Source organism: Neltuma alba, unplaced genomic scaffold (genome assembly GCF_004799145.2).
Source record: "Neltuma alba isolate B1F8T4 unplaced genomic scaffold, ASM479914v2 tig00013206_pilon, whole genome shotgun sequence".
Lineage (NCBI taxonomy): Eukaryota > Viridiplantae > Streptophyta > Magnoliopsida > Fabales > Fabaceae > Neltuma > Neltuma alba.
This window is the reverse complement of record NW_021637511.1, coordinates 57,202-78,104: the sequence shown is the minus strand read 5'-3', so window position 1 is coordinate 78,104 and position 20,903 is coordinate 57,202. Positions and strand designations below refer to the sequence as shown.

The window sequence follows — 20,903 nt, the reverse complement described above, 5'->3', positions numbered from 1 at the left end:
AGGCCTATAGTGATGACTGACGAGAGGCGATTTAGTGAACGAAGAAAGACAAGGCGCGTCGATTTGCAATAACTGGAAAGGAAAAACAGACTGTGCTTTAACTGACGCGTGACCGCACGCTCCAGGACCACGGGGTGGGCCCCAACTGTTCTGTCGGTATTTTTCGGAAAAAGAAAATCTTAACTTTACTCGGGTAGCTTCCCTGGGAGTCCTTGTCCTGAGGCAACAATTTAAATTATTTAAACAACAATTTTATTTTTCTTTAAAAAAAAAGTGGAGGCACTTAAAAATATTTTTTCCTTATATTCTAAAATATAACAAAACAAAAAAAGCTAAATGGAATGATGGAATCATATAGCTAGTTTTCTTTTAGGTGAAATTCAAATAAAGACCCTCAAGTATGTAAAATTGCAATTTGAGATCTTGAATTTGGAAAATAGCATATTAGGACCCAATTCTATTTTTGCAAATATGAAATCGTGATGAAATGTCTGAAATGCTTCTTAGCGAAATTATGATTTAGTCTATTGAAATTGTCATTCGCTAAAGTAAACATGTCATTTCCCATAATCAACTCGTCATTTAGCATATCTTCAGTCAAGTTGTGATTTGATCTATTGAAGTTGTCATTCGTTAAAGTAGACTTGTCATTTCTCATAGTTAACTTGTCATTTGGCTTATGGGCATTTCAAACACTTCACCTTGATTTTATATTTGAAAAAGTAGGACCGGGTCCTTATCTACTATTTTCCAAATTCATGGTCCTAAATCATAATTTTATATATTCAGGAGTCTTTATTTATAATTTTTTTTATTTTATACCCATATAGCATATTATTTGTCTGTCTCGCATTTTGAATGAGGGAGACGGAATATCAACTTCATAGAATGTATAAATAAAACAAAAAATATCAACAAAAACGGTCACATAACTATTGGAGAATTGAAAAAATATGAAAAGGAATAAAGTGGAGATTTTAAAGATGATGGTGTGTTTTGCGATTTGGGGAATACGTAATGCGGAAGAATTGTGTATTGTGAAGAAGAGCGGAGGGGAGGAAGAGAGACAGTAGGGAGGGCGACCAATTGAAGGAGGAAGCGTGCGTGTTGAGAGGGAACACATGTTCGGATCTGTGGGTTCTCACATGTTTGTCGGTAATTTACGCGGGTGCTTCTTCTCCCGGTATGTAATAGTAGTATCAATTTAAATTTCGACAAAACACCAACCAACAAAAACGCTTCGCTTCGTTTTATATGCTAACTTAATATAAGAATTAGTTTCACTTTTCTCGATTCATTATGTTTATTATATTTATCTATTTTTCTTAAAATAGTCCTTATAATAGTTACTCATAAAAAGATTTATCATATAATAGTTTTAGTTAATACGCTTGATTGATAAGAATATGTTAAGAAAGACAATATCTTTTTATTATAAATAACTAACTTAATTAATTTTCTTACTCTACTCAAATTAGTCAACTAATTCTTATATTAAGGATAGAAGATAACATGTTATATGATCTTTTTCAGACAATCATGTATAACAGTATTAAATAAATTAGTTGAGAAAATATATCAACATAAAAGATAAAAGTGAATTATTATAAGTTTACATGCAAATCTCAACTCATCCCCTTATTTCTAATCCCTTTCTCGTCTCATCCAGGTCCAGATCTGCTCTAATTAATACGCATATCCACACGCGCACCCGCGCGATGAGGCCCTACAGGAAGCGAAAGGATAACCCCAGTTCTTTTCAACTAATATTTTTATTTTCGTGTACAAGTGGTTTAGACATATGGCTCCATTATGATATGAATTTCAAACTGTTATTAATATTAAAATCATATAAAATTGTTTTAAAAAAGAAAAAGTAAAAATTACATAGTAATTAATCTCAACGAAGAATAGAAGTTCTTTCTATTTTTATTTTTTTATTTCCTAGATTCTAAATAAACATTGACAATAGAGGGAAAAAAAGGGGAAAAACACATCCAACAAATCTCAACTTCAAGTATTTTGTGATATATTCAATAACCTGAAATATTTTTTTAAGTGCGTCCAACACTGTAAAATATTTTTTTCTATATCTAGCACTTTAAAGTACTTTTTCTTATTTACGTCCAGCATTCGAAAATATTTTTTTATGTATTTAGTACTAAGAGGAAAAAAAATATTTCAAAATGTTGAGCACACTTAGAAAATACTTTAAAGTGTTAGATACACCATAAAATATTTTGAAATACTGAATATACATTTAAAAATACTTCGGGATGCTAGATGCGTCTAAACCCGAAAAAAGATACCCAACTTGGACCAAAATTGACATTGAAAAGACTTTGGAATGATTTCCAAAATGCCTCCCAGTTCTTTCAATTATCCCCTTCTATGCACGAGATTGGCATATCATGGCCAAGAAAGATTCCACTGGTTGCATCACTAATTTTGATGCCAAGTGAAAGTGGAAGCGTGTAGGTCAGCTTTTGCACTGAGACTAGATAAGATCTGGCAGAATAGAAGCCATAAGAAGAAAAAGTGGCATGGAACACAAAAGTGAAATTGATGGAAGCAGCAGAACATGGTGAGGATTGGCAAATCGTAAAGCTACCACACTACTGATTACTTTTTCTACCTTTACCGTTGCGGCACTTACAATCCATGTGCAGCTCAGTTAGATTAGGCCACCATATGCCACCACATGGGAAAGGGGGGAAAAAAAAACAAATGAACCTCACAAGAACAGAAAGGGAAGCAAAGAAAATAGGGTTACATTATTCACATATTTCACTCTAGAGGGCCAGAGGCCGCTCCATAAATGTAAAATAGATTACAGCAGAAGCAACATCTGGCACGAGAGTTACCAGCGTAGAATTTCACATAATACAGATAAAAGTTGTCAACTGCTGGACAAACTTGCCTGAGACGTACATCACTAGGAAAAAAAATGAATCATACAAATATAAAATGGGTTACTACTCCCATAAGGCGTCTTACAGCAGGCAAGGACAATCAACTCAATCATGGATTAAAGAGCAATTAGAAAGAACAAGGCATTATTAGACTGAACAATGCATCAATTAGACCATACATGAACCAGACCATGTCTATTGCCGGTATAGATCTCATTGCGCTCTTCATCATAAAAGAGGGCAGTGATGTCTTCCAACGCTTCCGCAACTGTGCTCCTGATTCTGGAGGTATACTTTCGCTTCCTTGAACAGCAGCCATTACTTGAACAATTGTCACAACAACCGCATTCATTCTCCATGGGTGAGCTATTGCTCGCTCTTATTTTAGCAAGACACTTGCCAGTTAAAATGTTGCTGACATTAATGGATCCTGCTGCATTAATGAAAAAGAGCTTGTAAGTATATGCCCTATCATCCAACCACACCATAGATGACAGGTTCTCGCTTGCAGTGTTACAGTGAGTTACAACGGATCACTAGTATATGCTATCATATTTTAAATTTTGGCTTATATAGTCCGCATTTGATGACAAGCTTAGTTGGATCATCTTTCCCATCCAATGGATAAGCTACAATCCTCAGTTTCAAACCATTTCTCACAGTATTTTGCAGTTTGCATCACAAAAAGTGCATTTCCAGGTGAAGGACCATGACAAAAACAAATAAGAGGTCCAGAGAGAAAAGGGAAGTTACCATTTCCTTCAGACAATGGATCATCAGAATCAGCCTTGCAGTATGATATAATGAGATCTTGGTCACTAGTTATGTATATATTATTTGTATTGCAGTCAGGATGCCACAAAAGGTGATCCTCAAAAGAAGTTACAAGCTCTCCACGGAAATTCCAAACAGCCACAGTACGATTGCGGAAGGTCAGGAATAATTGGTTCTCATACAGAAATATAAATGCAGAAGGTGTCATGAATTCACTTCTACTAACTTCTGTTAACTCAAATGTCCGCACCTAAAATAAAATTAAAAGTCAGATATTTGCATGCAGATCAATGCAAACAAGTCACGTAAAAGAGAACAATACTTACATCAAGAATTTGGAGATTCTCATTTTCTTGCTTGACAAGAAGTTTTTCATTAAACTGTTCAATGAAATCCACCTTCTTATTCCGATGAAGGAGGTGGTTGAACGATTTCAAAACAGTACCATCTTCAATTGAGAGAATTTTGAGTGGAACATGGCTGCTTGCTTTAGCAAAGATCAACAACATGATCCCCGGGCTGATAAAGAGAATAATAGAAAAGAACATAGTAAGTACAAATTAAGCAGGACCGCCCACCAACGACAAATGTAGAAGGAGAACTGATTTTTCAAAGTACAGAAAAGATCATGTAATATACTAATAACTTAAGCATGGCCTATACAGTCTCTGTGGTAGTATGAAGTGCAACTGCAAGTAAAGTTCACAGGTTCATAAAAGAGAGATACCTTATCTTAATCTCTTGAACATTTTTATCAGAAATGGAGTACAACATCGTATAATTTTTCAGGTCGAACACCTTGTAGATGCTATATACCCAAAAACAGCAAAAGAAATGCGACTGTTAGGGCAAAGAAGTCAATAAGAAAATTATATCTTTGCACACGAGTATTACACAATAAAATATCTACCTATCCTGAGCAGAGTAGGTGAGAACCTTCCCGTTTACATCATCAAACTCAACAAAGCCTGGCCACTTCAGAGATTCGGATTCAAAAAGAGCAAAGCCAGCATCTGGTTTACCTCTCCTTATGTACCTGGACAACCAAAAAAATGTTAGACAAAGAAACCGCAAATACAAGATACACTAGCAACAGTTGCCATGTGCGGTTCTTTCAGTTATTATATGTGCTCATGAATCTTAAGGGTTTTCCCCTTCTTTTCCTATTGGGCAGGGGGGAAATGGAGGAATTTGCAAAACAATCAAGAAGAGCCAGACATACTCGATCCTCGTGCTTCTGCATTTCAAAGAACTGTAACTGTCTGAAGCGTAAACAGAAACTGTAATAAGTGAGTCATTGTTCTTATTATAAAACAGACTCCTTATAACTTCATCTGGACTCACGTTCAGAAAGCATATTCTTTGATTAGTTTCTGCAACAAAAAAGGAAAAGAAAAGGATTAAAACATGCCATACGTATCATATCTGGGTATCGTGACACATAGATGATAATTATACCTCGACTAAATGCTGCACAAACGCCAGACTGTGCAAGAGCAAAAACTATGTCCTGTGCTGCCACAATCTCAATGATTTTTGATCTCTTTCTCAGAAAAGGCAGTACCACAGAAGAAGGACCTTTTGCATCATGTGTATCGTATTCTTCCTACAAACAGATCCGCTAGAGATCAGGCGTATTCGTCAATTAAACTAGAGCAAACATCATATTGTACCACTGGATGTTTCAACGGTAAAAACCACAAGGATAAGCAAAACAAGTTCCTGACGAAGGCCCAACAAAAGACACAACCAGCACATTACAAATATACTCCGCTTATATATGCATATCTATAGAACTCGTCTCCAAATCATGATAAGCACAAGCAAACAAGTACATGCTTTAAAGTTCCACTTTATTCACTTTCATCAGGAGATCCACCAATCTCATTATCCAATTTCATATAACGTTTTCCCAGCCATCCTTATCCCATCATGCCAACCATTAATATTATAATTCAAGCTAATTGCCACGAAATTGTCTTGAAGTTAAACTATTCAGTTGCGAGCAATTAACTCAATAAATTCACCAAGCATATTGTTCGACAAGTTCATACTAATTCAATACCAATAATTTAAGAACACAGTAAGAAGTTGGAAAAAAACTAATTAAGTCATAAAACAGAAAATAGAAACTAAAAGGCCACCCTAAGGTAACCGAACCTGCAAGCGGATGTTACGAAATCTTTCTTGAGCATCGCTCATACTGAAAGCTCTATCACGCTTAGAGCTAATTTCACGCCTCTGAAGCTTCTTGACGCTGTTGACAAACCCATCAACTCCCCCACCTCGACGCTGTCTCTTCTTCGCGACTACTCTGCGACCACTACAAGGCCTAGGGCTAACCGTGATCCTTCTTCCACCATCCATATCGCCCTCTTCAAAACATCCAACTTCAAATTTGAACCCCGAATTTACACTCCCCGTGAGTTCGACAAATACAGTATTTTTCGCGAAGGACTAATCCTGCTGCTGCATCCACTACTCAGCTAACGTCCTTCGCAGAAAACCCTAATTCCTTCGACCTCGAAAAGCAACGAAAGTGAAGGCCTTCAACAGTGAGGTTCCCAGAACTAACATCAATTTCTCAGTGACAAGTGACAACGATTGGAGGAAAAAGGAGAAAGAAACTGAAAATTAAGTCCAATATAAGAGAGGCGAGAGTGTGAAATTTCAATGAGCGTCATGCCGTCATCGAGTTCGATCCCGTTCAAAATCCGAATTTGGGATCTGGAATTTAAAGAAAATATTTTAAAATAATAATGATAATATAAGCCAACGTCACAGAGCAGGGTAAAAAGTAATGCATAAGTAGGGCCCCGTTTAAAGTCTGGTGATAACGCCGACTGACTAAGCCCACATATCAGCCTTGGGCTAGACCACTTTTTTTCCGAAGCTGGGCCCAATAATCAAAAAGCTACCACATCATTATACTCTTCTAGTCTTTAATATAAGACCCATTTAACTAGTTTGATTAGATTAAGAAAGTTAGATAAGTTAGTTAATTATAAGAAAAGTGCCATATTTTTCCTAAAACACTATAATCATCTTTCTTAATACCCCATTTCCCTCTTCTACTTAATTATAGTTAAAGGAGTATTTATAAAGGTAATTTTGAAAAAATTGATAAATATGATAAATGGGTCTTATATTTAGGATCAAAACTAAACTAACTCAAGAATTGGGTCTTATATTAAGGATCCGAGGAATATCATAAAAAAATTACAAATAATATCTATATCAACATCAATCCATATTAATCATTAGATCAATAAATCAGGCTCTATATCAATATAAAGTATAATAATATTCGCAATAAACTATAATATTTATAAAATATAAATGATGCGATTGATTTTTGAACTTTGTATCTAATTAATTAAATATGATATACATATTTTGTACTTCTCTTATTCATTATGTAAGACATATTTAATTAATATAATTAAATTTAAAAAGTTAGATATGTTGGTTAATTATAAAAAATATAACATATTTTTCTTAAAATGTTATAATTATTTTTCTTGATATTTTTTATTTCTCTTGTATTTGATTATCATTGAAAGGATATTAATAAAAATAATTTAAAGAGATTAATAAATATAAAAATATGTTTTATATTTATAATCAAGATGAATTTAATAATTGGGCCATACAAAAAGAGTATTATTTTCATTATATCTTTTTAACATCTTTTGTACGTTCCAAATATGACACAAATCTTGAGCGGTGAGTCGTGCGTTCTGTATTTATAGTATATAATTTTTCTTGATGCATGACTCGTAAACATCACATGTTAATACAGAGATATACATTAGAGGGTGTTTGGATGTTCTATAAATACTCTTTTTGTTCTCAATATAAGACTTAATTGTTGAGTTAATTTCGGTCTTAAATATAAAACATATTTCTCATATTTATCAGTTTTTTCTAAATTATCCCTATGGATACTCATTAACCATAATCAAGTAAAAAAAAAAAAAAGGTACTACCTCCGGTCCTAATTATAAGACTCAGTTGATTTATTTGAGGGGATTAAGGAAGTAAGTTAAGTTAGTTATTTGTAATAAATAAGTGTTGTCATTCCTAAAATATCCTTGCTAATTAAGTATATTGGCTATAACTATAATTATTAGAAGAATTATCTTGGAAAAAAAGCATAAATATAGGAGAGAAAATGGATTGGGATTTTTTAATTAGAACCAAACAAAAAGTCAAACGGAGTCTTATAATAAGGACCGGAGGTAGTATTAAGAAAGATGATTATGGTGTTTTATGAAAAATATGTCATATTTTTTATAATTAACTAACTTACTTAACTTTTTTAATCTAACCAAATTAATTAAATAGGCCTTATATTAAGAATCAGAAAAATATTTTTAAAAAATATTTTTACGTAAATCGAGATAAAACTTATTCACATGTTTATTTCAAAACCATAAAACCACTTCTTGCAAGCTAATTCAAATATCCCCTATAATAAATAGATAATAAAAACTAACTTTTATTCTGACCGACTTTTACAGACGAATGTAATTTATGTTTGGATTGACAAAAACCTGTTTGGATAATTGATAAAAAAGTAAGTTTAGATGTAAAAAAGATATGAGTTTTATAATATATATTATATAATTTGATAATTTTTTAAAAAATTTAAATTTAAGTTACAAAATAAAAAGGATTAATGTATTATTAGAAAAAAATTTAAACACTAAAAAACTTAATTAATTGTTTTTACTTTATAGAAAATCATAAAATAAATAATTTTTATTAGTAAAAATAATAATTATTTTACTAAGAATATATAAAATAAATAACATGATAAAATAAACAGTGTGATTATAAATGAAACAAAAAAAATACAAATATTAAAATATGAGAATCAATACGAGAGTTATGATAGGGAAGTTACAAAATTTGAGAATGAGGACAAAAGTTGTGAGGGCAAAAGTTGTGAGGGCAAAAAGGAAAGATGATGAAAGTAGGGAGAAGGAGGCAGAGCCTATCGCTGGAATTGGTTTCTAGTGTAATCAGCTTTTCTTCCGGAAGTCTGATGAAAGTAAAAGCTGATCCAAACAAGCTTCCATCTTCAATTACACCCGTAGCTCGCATTTTACATATACCAAGGCTTTCTGAAAACAAAACGGTGATCCAAACACATCCATACATTACAGGATCTTTGGATGCTCTGGAAATATTTTTAAATCGAGACAAAATTCATTTTATACGCCTGTATCAAAACCGTGAAACCACTTCTTACAAGTTAATCCAAACACGTCTTATGATGAGTAGATAATACTATTAGATTGAAACTATTTTGCGCACACATATATATTATCATCTTTTAACTCTTTAACACCACACAATTGATTATATTTTAAAAGTAAAATACTGCCTCCGGTTTTTAGTATAAAAACTTATTTGATTTTTATTTCAACATTAAATATAAGACCTCAATCTTTTTTTAAAAAAAATTCTGATAATAATAGTAATTATATCCAATATATTTAATTAACAAGAATATTTTAAAAACAACAATAGTTATTTATTATAAATAATTAAATTAATTAATTTTTTAATCTATTCAAATTAATTAACTAATTTTTATATTAAAAACCAGAGATACTATATGATATCAAAAATTTATTTATCAAATAAATTTTTAACAAACGTTTTTTTTTTCCAGACTAAAACCCAACATAGCTTTCACGTCAAATATTTGTCAAAAACAGTTGTACATGCAAATCCTAAGATCCTTGCCTGCCTGTAATGCACATTATGCCAACTTGACAAACCAAAAAGTCGTGATCGGTGGACCTCTAATGGCGCTTTGGGATAAGAACTTCCCCTTCTCAAAGAAACGTAATCTTCCAAACAAGAATCATATCAATGGTCACTACCAATGTTCCATCGAGCCATATATGTTACGTAAGTTCTTTGTAAATCACAATATTTGTAGCTTATTACAAACTTTATATTTTATGTAAAAATATTGAATTCATTTTTCATATAACATATATGCCAATAGTTTGTCACAATCTTCCAGGTCAATAACACCAAAGATCTCTCTTAAATTTTTTAAATATGAGATTATAAGTTCAAATCTTAGTTTAAACCTTCCGAAGAGAAACAAGTTCGTGAATTATTTTATTTCCCAAATCCAAAAGATAGGGGATGTGAAGGCCTTTTTTTAATCCAGGGTGAAGACTTTTTTCCGACAACCCAGAAGCGAAAGAATCGGGAGAAGAAAAAACTAACAGAATCCAAAGAAGAAAACGAACAATTAGGGGGGGAAAAAACAAATAAAAAAATGACAATATGAACTCAACAGTATATATCCACTTTCACATTATCTTCCTGTTCCCATCCCATCGAAGCAAGAACCTTGCGCTACTGTTTTCTCAGTGTCACTGTGCTCCTTATGGGGAAATTCTGGATTGAGGTGTGCTTGATCTCTGCGAGGGGGTTGCAACGGTCAGTCTCTCTTTGGAAGCGTCAATGGTATGCCGTTGGCTGGGTTGATCCTAAATCCAAGTACTGCACCACAATTGATGCTTCTGGGAATGCTAATCCTGTTTGGAGAACAAAGTTCTCTTTTCTGCTTGATGACGACTCGGAGCAGAGCCTCCAGGATCTGGAACTCAACGTCCAAGTTTTCAGCAGAGATCCCATTTTTCTCACGGAAAAGCTTCAAGGTTCTGCAACTATAATGCTCAAAGAGTTTATCGCCAAGCATGTAAAGAACTCTCAGACTTCAGGGTCTGCAGGAAATGAGGAACTAGGGAGCTACCAACTACGAAAGAAGAAATCCAGCAAACCACGAGGGTTCATTGATATTTCAATTCGTATTTCTGACGACAAGGAAGAACCAAATATGTTCCAAGGTATATGAATATTTTACAAAATTAACGTAAATAAATAATTTTGTCTTGTCTTGCCCTGCATCTACTGTAATCGGCATAGAATCAAAAACATAACGTTAGAGTTCTGCGAATGCGGATGTGGGGCTAGGAAGAAGTCTTCACACAGATCATGGTATTTTAACTAACATGACCGGAATTAACGCATTTTTATTGCCATTTCGTTTAACCCCGGGGAAAAAAATGAATCTTGCTCTGCTCCTTAACGTTTTCTGGCTAATGCTGCTTCTGGCATGCAGCATCTTTCTCGTTTCTATGCTTCTTTGGTCTCCTATTTCTGTATTTCGTCAGTCTATCAGTATTTGAGTGGACACTACTGACTGAAGTAATTTCCCATGAGTTTGAATCTTCTCCGTGTAATTTGAAGGTAAAAGCTTGATTTTGTAGGTAGCGATGGAGGAATTTTTCTCCTGGATCCTGGAAGAAACACTAACATTAGCACACAAGGTGGATTAGAGCCCCCCCATATGCAGCAGCAAGTGCCTCCAGCAACAATTCACCGGCCAGAAAATCTACAGCAGCCAAACATGTCCTCATATCCAAAGCCATATCCTACAAACTATTACAATCCATATGTGGGAGGACCAAGTTACCCTGCACAAGCTGGCCCAAGCTATCAACCACCTCCACCTTCACATGTTGGATATACTCCCACTCTGCTCCCAAGAACTGATTATATCAATATGCCATCATCATCTGGGGCTGCTCCTGCTGCACAAAGGGGAGGAGTACCTGCTGGTTTTGCAGTAGGAGCAGGCGCTGGGGCATTGGCAGCTGGTGCTGTTATGTTTGGTGGTGACTTCATGTCAGCAGCACACAATCTTCCTCCTGGGCTTGGGGATGCTAGTGTTACCATAGCCACTGATCCTCTTTTCTGAACAAAAATTAACCAGATGGAGAATGTTTAACCATATGGCATACATGGCCTTTCGATAAACATTCTTTCTGAAGAAGGGTTTCCTTCTATTTCTTCTTGTGCTTTGTAATCAGCAACGTTTGCTTTACGCGGGAAATAGCCAGTTTGGATAGCTTTTTACTACCCTGCTAATCTCCGGCACAGGAGGAATGTTTTGTAGTTAAATAGAAAGTTGGCAAAGGCTTGTAACATGCACAATGACAAATGAACACAATTTGCGTTGCATTAGAGGTCTCATGTATTCGTAGCACATCTAATGGCTTGCACAAATCTTGCTGCAGAATGCCAACATGCAGAAATCATAAGAGTATTTTATTTTAGTACGTACAAAATATTTCAATGGGGGTGGAAGTTACATTTTCCTTCTTTTTTTCCCGCTTATACACAAGTTTCCCCAACCCAAACTTATCACTAGCTGTACAAAGATCATCATGATTGCTGGATTTAGTATGAGCAGTAATCATAACAAATGAATTCAACGAGTTTACTGCGATCCGATGGCATAATCAATCTGCTTTGTTCCCCAACATTCTATAGATCTTCAAAGGAGGAAAATTGAAGCTTCAGTGGGCGAAATTTCATTTTGCATATTGAAGGTTTTGCTCACTTGAATTAGCACCAACTAATCTCTGCAGGAACTTCTCCACTGCAGCCATAAACTCCTCAACTTTTTCTTCATGGGGCAAATGGCCACATTGTTTAATTACTTCAAGGGTTGATCCTGGAATGACTCGTGCAAGTCTTTCAGCATTCCATGAAGGAACAAGTCGGTCATTATCACCAGTGATGATCAGAACTGTTTTTTAATTAAAAAAATATCATCAATCATGCTCAGTATTAAACTCAGCATAAAGTAGAATGGAATAGGTTGTTACTTAAAACAGAAAGAAAGAAAGAAAAATGAAAAAGAAAGACTCATTATTTCACCATAAATTCTCCTTCAAGAACCAGCCTCCTAAAAACCCAAAGAACTGAAAAATAACAGGTGAATCTAGAAATCAAATTTGCAACCACTTGATTAGCCCAATACATAGAACACAATATATCTTGGAAGGTCGATAAGCAATTACGAATCCAACTCGCTAATCCCAATTTGATCTTAAGTCTTCACACAACTGTCCACAAGATTGATCGGAAAACAAAAATAAAGCATTAACAGATCAACCTATTCATTGCCACCATAAATTACTATATACAACCAATCATAAATGGCTTTCTCCTATCCAGTTTGCTAACTTCTCTGATCAGCTATTTGGAAAGCTCAAGATATCGGGAAAAGAGAAAAAATAAATAAGTACATACATATAAATATATATACAGATAGAAATACAAAGTTTAATGACATTCTGAACTTGTTTTATTAAATAATAATGAAATATATTTATAGAAGAAATGAGGGGTAGTCAAACGCTCAAGGAAATAACTATATGATAAGTCTGTTAAAACGAAATAAAATAAGCAGATATTTGAAAAACAAAAACATTATCCAGAAATCAACTTTAAATGATGATGATGATATCCTAGACAAGCCAGCTAAAACTAAAATATAGGGGCCAACTAGGTATAAAAAAATTCAATCATAATTAGATAATGTGATCTCCTATATATATAATGAAATACTGTCATCACCAGGACAGGATATCTGATGAAGTCTTTGAGTCACTGGGGGCTTTGTTTTAGATTCCTCATCCAGAAGCGTTGCTGCTGTGAATTCAACCAGCGCCCTATCCCAATCTTTAGTCCTCAATGGCTGCATTCAGTACCACCGCCCAGGTGATTACTGACTTCAGATTACAAGACATAGAAAAGAACAAGACAGACAATGTCCAAAAATTAGGACATTGCTGAGAGATTACCTTTGTATAACCATCAATAACATGTTCATCCACCCGATTTGGATCATACCATGCATTTCGAACAGCAGCAATACCAAATTTATCAATCACCATCCTTACCTGTAGCCAATGCAACGTAAGTGACTATTAAATAGGTAAATAGATCAGCCATCACGACACTTATATTATGTTGGTTTCAGCACCACAGCTGATTTAACAAACCAACAAATATACACAAAAAGAGTCATCCAACAAGAAAATCCTAAAAAGGCAACTGATCTAAATTGACCATCATACATATCACACCATGTACTTCAACTCTAAGCCGAAGGCCATGGATCCTAAAGGTCAGTGAAAAGGGATGGTGCAGGATTCCACCTCATTGGAAAGGCTCTCATGAGCCCGGCAACAGTTGTATTTTAGCCAACAGCCCCTTCTCATTCTTTAATTATAATATTAATCCAGTGATGATTCAACTGAGAAGGTCTTAAATGAACTAAAAACAAAGATTATAATGCATTATGTATGAAAAAGTTTATTACCACAGTTGTGGCAAGAGCAGTATGCAGGACGGCTGACAAAAATTTCCTATACAGAGAGTTGAGCATATTTATCATCCCCTTCATCATCTTGGTTATTGCTTCTGAAATGTATTTGGTGATCATGGACAAAACCTTGTAAAGCCCAGAAATTGGATTTGCTCTGGTAGGAAAATTGTTGTTTTCTTTCATTTCGTTATCTTTTCTCACTTGATTTCTCTCAGCAATTCTAGGTACGCTAAGCGGGGCTAAAATTGCTGGGGCAATAAGAATTAGAGCAGCAATGCGTTCAGGAGCTTCAAAATATGTATTAACTGCTACAAGTGATCCAGCTGAGTGCCTGACATGTCATTTTGAGAAAATATTAGCTTCAAAAGAAAACTATGGTCTCTGACCTCAGCAGGAAAAAGGTACGATACAAAGAAAACAAAGCCCAAAAAAAGTATCACAACTTATTTTCTGCCAGACACATCCAAATAAGCAATCCTGGAACCCCTATACTCGACTACCATTCTCAAGTGGTGAAACACAAAGTTATTAATTAGATGCCTGAGACCAATGAAATCACCTTCATTTTAATAAAGCAACTCTTCCATAAAGCAACTAGGATTGTCAGATAAATAACAAATGCAAGACATGTGGGTGCAGGATTGCAATATATGATTTCCTATTAAGTTTGCATCATGTCAGGGCAACGATGGAAAGTATGATTTTCTTTTTTAAATGGATATCACCTGCTACCTCAATACAAAGTCACTCTCCCAAACAGATTATTCATTAGACATTCACATACCCCACCAGGATCGCCTTGTCAGCATTTAATAGATCAATGAAGTACAAGGTAGCAAGCACTGAAAACACCATTGAGTATGGATTTAAAGATTTTGAGACATCAGTTCCTGAAGAAAAATTCACTCTCGATGTCAATCCAAAGGCTGGCCTGTCAAAAGCAAGAACTTTTGAACCAGAAACCTCAGCTAAAAGCTTCATAACCTTTTTCCATGAGAAAACTGATGCTCCAAAGCCATGCAACAGAATCATAGGAAAACCTAGCCCCTTAGTTTTATGAGGGAGCTGGGAAAGAGTCTGATTCTGGAACATGCTATGCGCTTGAGATTCCCCATCATATATCTTATGGTGTATGTGTACGCCTTTGAACTCACAAAAACAACTGTCTGGATCAGCTAAAAGCTTTGGATCTACTAATTCATCTTGATCTATGCCAGCTATCCCCTTCCTTTTCTTCTTTGTTGCGGTATCCAACAATGGCCCTGAGGAAAGGAGGTTCAACATAAAATGCTATAAAAAAGCCACATTGCAACAATACACACTTGACCAAAACAAGATAAACAGTAGTAAGTAATCCACCTCCAAGTACATTCCTATAAGATAAAGAAAATGAGGAAGGTGCTGCTTTTTAGTCATTGCTCCATATCCATCTTTTATTGATAAGAGAAGACTACGATAAAGGATGGAGTATACACGCAAATTGAGGATAATGCATGCCCCCATAACAAGACAAAGAACCTAATGTTTAGTTCGCGAACAGAAAGCATAAAACACCAACTCATAAATGTCTGAAAAACTTTGCTTATCTGATAAAGATAACTGTCTTACAAAATCTATATCATATCTTTATTGAAGATCTTGATAGAAAAAACATAAAGAACTGTAAAGTTACTCCAAAAAATAATTGCTGAAACTTCAATCATTGGACTTCAACAAATTTCAACACGTGCTAGAATGGTGCATTTTTACCAGGCCTTGTTCTCCTCCTATTTTTCTCACCAAAGCCATGAAAATGAAAGGAGAGAATATATCTACGATGAGCTTGGGGAAGACAGTTCTCTTCAATGCAAACTAAGATGTGCTAACAGGCGTCAGCAGTGGCATTGTCAGAGAGACTCAGAGGCTAACATGCTAACACCCTGAAAGTAGGTGTTGTCGTATTTCATAGCTCGTGCGGACACATGATGGAATTCTAGTGCGCACTGATTGGATGAATCGTGTGAGATGTTAGGTGAGAATAGAACCAAGCGCAAATTATATAGGCAGCATAACTGCACAAGTGTAACCAAGTCAGCTTTGAGCCGTTTCTTATTAAAGACTGTGGACTTTTAATCGAAGAAACAATTCTGAGTTCTAAAGCGATGATCCTAACTAGAGTACATTTGATAGAAGCCTAACATGGTATTTTACATAATTTCGCCTTGCGCTGGTAGGAATGTGGGAAAACTATTGACAAACAAAAATTCTACAAAACACGCACGCAAATAACAGACTCAATAGAGCTAAAAGCATAAAAATTACCAGAACTTTCGGCTCCTGAGCCACTAACTAAAGGAGCTGAAGAAGCGGAAGCAACAAAGGTAGTCGTAAGAGTAGGATACTCAGCATCACCCAAACCAAATTTGAGACGAGAATGAACCAAACAAGAAGGAAACTTGCGCAAAGGCCGAATAGAGAAAGGAAGTGCCCATTGCTGATGAAACACCGATACTTTGGTCATCTGATTGCGGGGAAACTTAGAAGCTCGGGCGGACGTTGATGAAGAACAACAAAGACGCTAGTCTGGTCTTCTTCAGTCCTCAGTCTTCATCTGTGTGGATAAAAATTTATAATTTATAATCCATAGGACAATTCGAGGCCGTCAATAAATAACAACCGGTCGGAAGACCTTACCCTTAAATTAGTTTTTTTTTTTAATTCCAATTCTCAGTACGATTAATTATTGCAGTCGAAAAAGACAGTAACATCAGTTCTTTATACCAGCAGATGACAATAGTTTTTAATCTTCTACAACAACAGACAAATAATAATAACTCTGATACTTAGTATAAAAATTAATTAATCAATTAAATTAGTTATTTATAATAAATAAGTATTATTTTTTTAAAATAGTTTTACTAACTAAGTATATCGAATAGAACTATTATTATTATAAGAATTATTTTAAGAAAAAATATATAAATATAAGAGACAATTGATTAAGTCTTACGTTTAAAACCAAAATAAAAATCAAATGAATTCTTATATTAAAGACCATAGGTAGTATAATTTCACAAACTGGAATAGCAAAAATACAAATATCTCTCTAATGAAAATTAAAAATACATATCTCCTACTGTCCCGAATTAAAAAAAAAAAAGGAAACAAAATTATATTTTCCATATAATATTTTAAAGGAGAAAATTAACATTAAAATTGTCATGCAACTTTTTTTATGCTAAGCGCGGTTATTTTTTATTAATAAACAATCATGTTTGAAGTACTGTTAGATATTAAATATTAATATCTCTTAATAAAAATTCAAATTTTTATTTATCAGGTTGTAAGGAACGAGTTCTTTTAACTAAACTTGTTGCAATTTAATTGAAACCGAAAAAAAGGAAAAATAAAGGTGATCCGTGATTCACGTTAATATGCCTGGGTCAGGAAGGTGATCCCCATTAGTTGGTTTGGACAGATCATCATAGTCTTGGCCCAAACACAACCAGGTCACAGTCCTCGGACAATACGCAGATCAGGGCATTCGGTCAAATCAGGAAGCAAAAGAGAGAAGGAAATACTCTTTTTCATTGGCTGACTCGGTTTTTTTTAATGGCATATAATGACCTTTTTTTTTCAGGATAGATTTGTCCTTTAACCCCTAGAAAGAAAATAAAAGATGAAAAATTTAGGTTTTGTAAATATGGAAGTATTTTGTAGTAATCCAATTTGTTCCGTGCCAATTACTAAGGGCCTGATTAAGTAACATAGAAAATCATGATTTGGATCCATATTTGCCATACAGGGAAAAAAATTAATAAACCATGGTTTCAAAAAAAGTAAACTCATTCTGCTTCTAGCTCAAATTGGAGAGTATGATTATGCCTGTTAGAATAGATCTCAATAATAATATGACTTTAACATCCCTCAATTATTTTTTTATAAACATATTTAATCTTATATTTTATAAAATATACACACATTAATTATTTATTAATTACATTATCTTATACTACCTCCAGCCCTTAATATAAAATCTTGTTTGACTTTTATTTTGCTCCCAAATATAAGACCTCAATTTACTTTGTCTCTCATATTTATACATTTTTCCTAAGATAGTTCTTCTAGTAATGGTAGTTCTAGCCAATATACTTGATCAAGAATGATATTTTAGGAAAGACCACCTATTTATTATAAAGAACTAACTTAACTTACTTTCTTAATCTCCTCAAATTAGTCAACTAGGTCTTATAATTAGGACTGAAGGTAGTATATCATTAATTATGTTGGTAAAAAATATATTATTAATAATTTCATTTCTTCAAATTAAAATATAGGGTTAAGGTGCAATTTTAACAACAAAGTTTACGCTAAGGAGCACTGGGCACCATAAAGTTTATTTGGGTGCAAAAATATACATGAAGTTGTCAAAACGGAGCATCTGGCACCATGCCGTTAACGTCCGTCAGTTTACCATTAGAGGGGTCCAGAAAGTTAGTTTTAAGGTGCATTTTTAACAACAAAATTTGCATCAAGGGGCATTAGGCACCATGAAATTTACTTGGGGGTAAAAATATACATGAACTTTGTAAAAGGAAAAAAAATAACAAAATTCTTCAACCTCCATAAACATCCATTAATTTTATTCTTTTCGGTCTCACCAAATGCTATATTTTCTCTCTATAAATTTCCACTTCCAAGCCGATCCATCTTTTTCTCATCATAATCAACACGCACACTCTCTCTATCATATTGTTTTCTGAGCCTCCAAACCTTTTATATGTATTTAAGCAAAACACATCTTTTTCTTCTAGGATATGAGGTTTATTGCTTGCATCCAAGTACTACCTCCAGTCCTTAATATAGGATGCAATGGACTAATTTGAGGAGATTAAAAATAAATAAATAAATTACTTTAAAATATTATATTTCTTGTTTTTTCTCCAAATTAATTTTCTTGGCTTGTAAACTAATATATAATTTAATGATGCATAAAAATATTTTAGAGAGATCATGTAATACATGCTATTGAGTCAAATAAATAAATAATATAATATTTAAAGTAATTTATTTATTTATTTTAATCTCCTCAAATTAGTCCATTAGATCCTATATTAAGGACTGGAGGTAGTACTCGGGTGCAAATAATGAACCTCACATCCTAGAAGGGAAAGATGTGTTTTGCTTAAATACATATAAAAGGCTTGGAGGCTCAGAAAACAACATGACAGAGAGAGTGTACGTGTTGACTATGATGAGAGAAAGATGGATCGGCTTGGAAGTGGAAATTTATAGAGAGAAAATATAGCATTTGGTGAGACCGAAAAGAATAAATTTAATGGATGTTTATGGAGGTTGGAGAATTTTGTTATTTTTTTCCTTTTACAAAGTTCATGTATATTTTTACACCCAAGTAAATTTCATGGTGCCTAATGCCCCTTAATGCAAACTTTGTTGTTAAAAATGCACCTTAAAACTAATCTGGGCCCCTCTAACGGTAAACTGATGAACGTTAATGGCATGGTGCCAGATGCTCTCTTTTGACAACTTCATGTATATTTTTGTACCCAAATAAACTTTATGGTGCCCAGTGCTCTTTAGGGTAAACTTTATTGTTAAAATTGCACCTTAACCCTAAAATATATTATAAAATCTATCTTTTATATAATTATCATATTAACCTATGTTTTTTTTAGTAATTTGCACATATAAAAAGTGTATTTGATAACAATTATCCAAATATTTTTATTTTATCAGAACCACTTTTTCACAAAATTTATTCTTCATAGAATTTATTCTCTCAAGAATTTATTCTTCAGAAACTATTTTCCAAATTATAATTTGATTTCATCCAAACACCCTCTAAACATAATATGAAAAGCAATGGTTTTCCAATATAACACCTCACATAATCATATCCATATACGCGATAAATACTTCATTTCAAAGTTCATATGTATTTCTAATACTTCAAACAAGTCATAATTTCAAAATATTTTTGAGATAACAACAAAAAGCTATTAAAGTCTTATAGTCATGGCAAATGTAAATATAACATAGCATGTGCTTGAGGAGCACAAAGGCCTTCACGACTCACTCTATTGGTGCCTTCCCTTGATTTTTACTAGATCCTTCGCCTGAAAAATTGTTAATATAAGGGGGTGAGATCAAACATCTCAGTAACTACTGAAATTCTAACTTATACAGGCAAATCATATATGATAAACCAAAAATATGTTTTTATGTGTGTATATAAATATATTAAAAATTGCGGATTTTATACATTCAACTCAATTTTATTTTTATCAATATTTCCAAAAGTAATGCAATATGTTGCCTCTCTTATATCATCGTCCACCCTTATACCGTTGACTGGAGCCATAGGCTAACATATAATCCGATAGGAACTAATCCATTTTACTGAATTATTCCAAGCTCACCGATACCAGAGATATATCCGGCCAAAGATATAGAGCTCAAACTCGGACTATGGCTCCCCTCCTTTGTGAATAGGGAGGTGTCACATGTCTCACAGCTCCAATTAATTCCCAGCCAAAGGAAAACATGGAAGAATGGGCCCTGACAAGTGTCATCCACTGTGCACCGAGTGATGGCATACCACGTGGTAATTTATATCCATGCAATCTCCTTCTATTCTTAACCCAACAATGCATGTCATATGCAAATAATGGTACATCATAAATATATTCTCAAATATATTATTAAAAATAAGATAGCAATAAAATTCATACACCATTTAACAGTAACTCATGATAATTTCATAGCTATTAATATATTTAAATATCGATCATAATTGCTAGCAATAAATCTTAATAAAATCAGGTAACATACCAAAACATTTATTTTTAAAAATTCATAATACTATATTTCAATAATATAAAAATTAGTAAATTTACTATATAATCATACACAATTCACCTGTACAAGAAAGAATTTTCAGAGTTACCTGGTACTCTTTAGCTTACAATTATTCACACAAAAATTACTAAAAAATTCTCAAG

At 33.8% G+C, this 20,903-nt stretch overlaps 3 protein-coding genes across 4 annotated transcripts; 1 reads left to right on the top strand and 2 right to left on the bottom strand.

Moving 5' to 3' along the window:
• Window positions 1-2,750: 2,750 nt before the first annotated feature.
• On the bottom strand, window positions 2,751-6,410 carry LOC114735386 (uncharacterized). Of its 2 annotated transcripts, none has more exons than XM_028923076.1 (8): window positions 5,847-6,410; window positions 5,145-5,292; window positions 4,909-5,059; window positions 4,597-4,722; window positions 4,414-4,494; window positions 4,013-4,205; window positions 3,666-3,936; window positions 2,751-3,342 (listed from the first exon to the last, which is right to left on the bottom strand). In XM_028923076.1, the coding sequence occupies exons 1-8, from the start codon at window positions 6,051-6,053 to the stop codon at window positions 3,077-3,079; spliced, it is 1,443 nt and encodes a 480-aa protein (XP_028778909.1). In that variant the 5' UTR covers window positions 6,054-6,410; the 3' UTR covers window positions 2,751-3,076. The 2 variants fall into 2 exon arrangements, with proteins under 2 accessions (XP_028778909.1, XP_028778908.1); XM_028923075.1 differs by having other exon boundaries at window positions 2,751-3,345; window positions 5,847-6,406.
• Window positions 6,411-9,962: 3,552 nt separating this feature from the next.
• Window positions 9,963-11,853, top strand: LOC114735387 (uncharacterized). Its single transcript, XM_028923077.1, has 2 exons — window positions 9,963-10,567; window positions 10,991-11,853. The coding sequence occupies exons 1-2, from the start codon at window positions 10,105-10,107 to the stop codon at window positions 11,479-11,481; spliced, it is 954 nt and encodes a 317-aa protein (XP_028778910.1). The 5' UTR covers window positions 9,963-10,104; the 3' UTR covers window positions 11,482-11,853.
• On the bottom strand, window positions 11,718-16,485 carry LOC114735384 (uncharacterized hydrolase YugF). The gene is made up of 6 exons (XM_028923073.1): window positions 16,204-16,485; window positions 14,687-15,164; window positions 13,897-14,233; window positions 13,376-13,474; window positions 13,149-13,269; window positions 11,718-12,315 (listed from the first exon to the last, which is right to left on the bottom strand). The coding sequence occupies exons 1-6, from the start codon at window positions 16,400-16,402 to the stop codon at window positions 12,098-12,100; spliced, it is 1,452 nt and encodes a 483-aa protein (XP_028778906.1). The 5' UTR covers window positions 16,403-16,485; the 3' UTR covers window positions 11,718-12,097.
• Window positions 16,486-20,903: the final 4,418 nt, after the last annotated feature.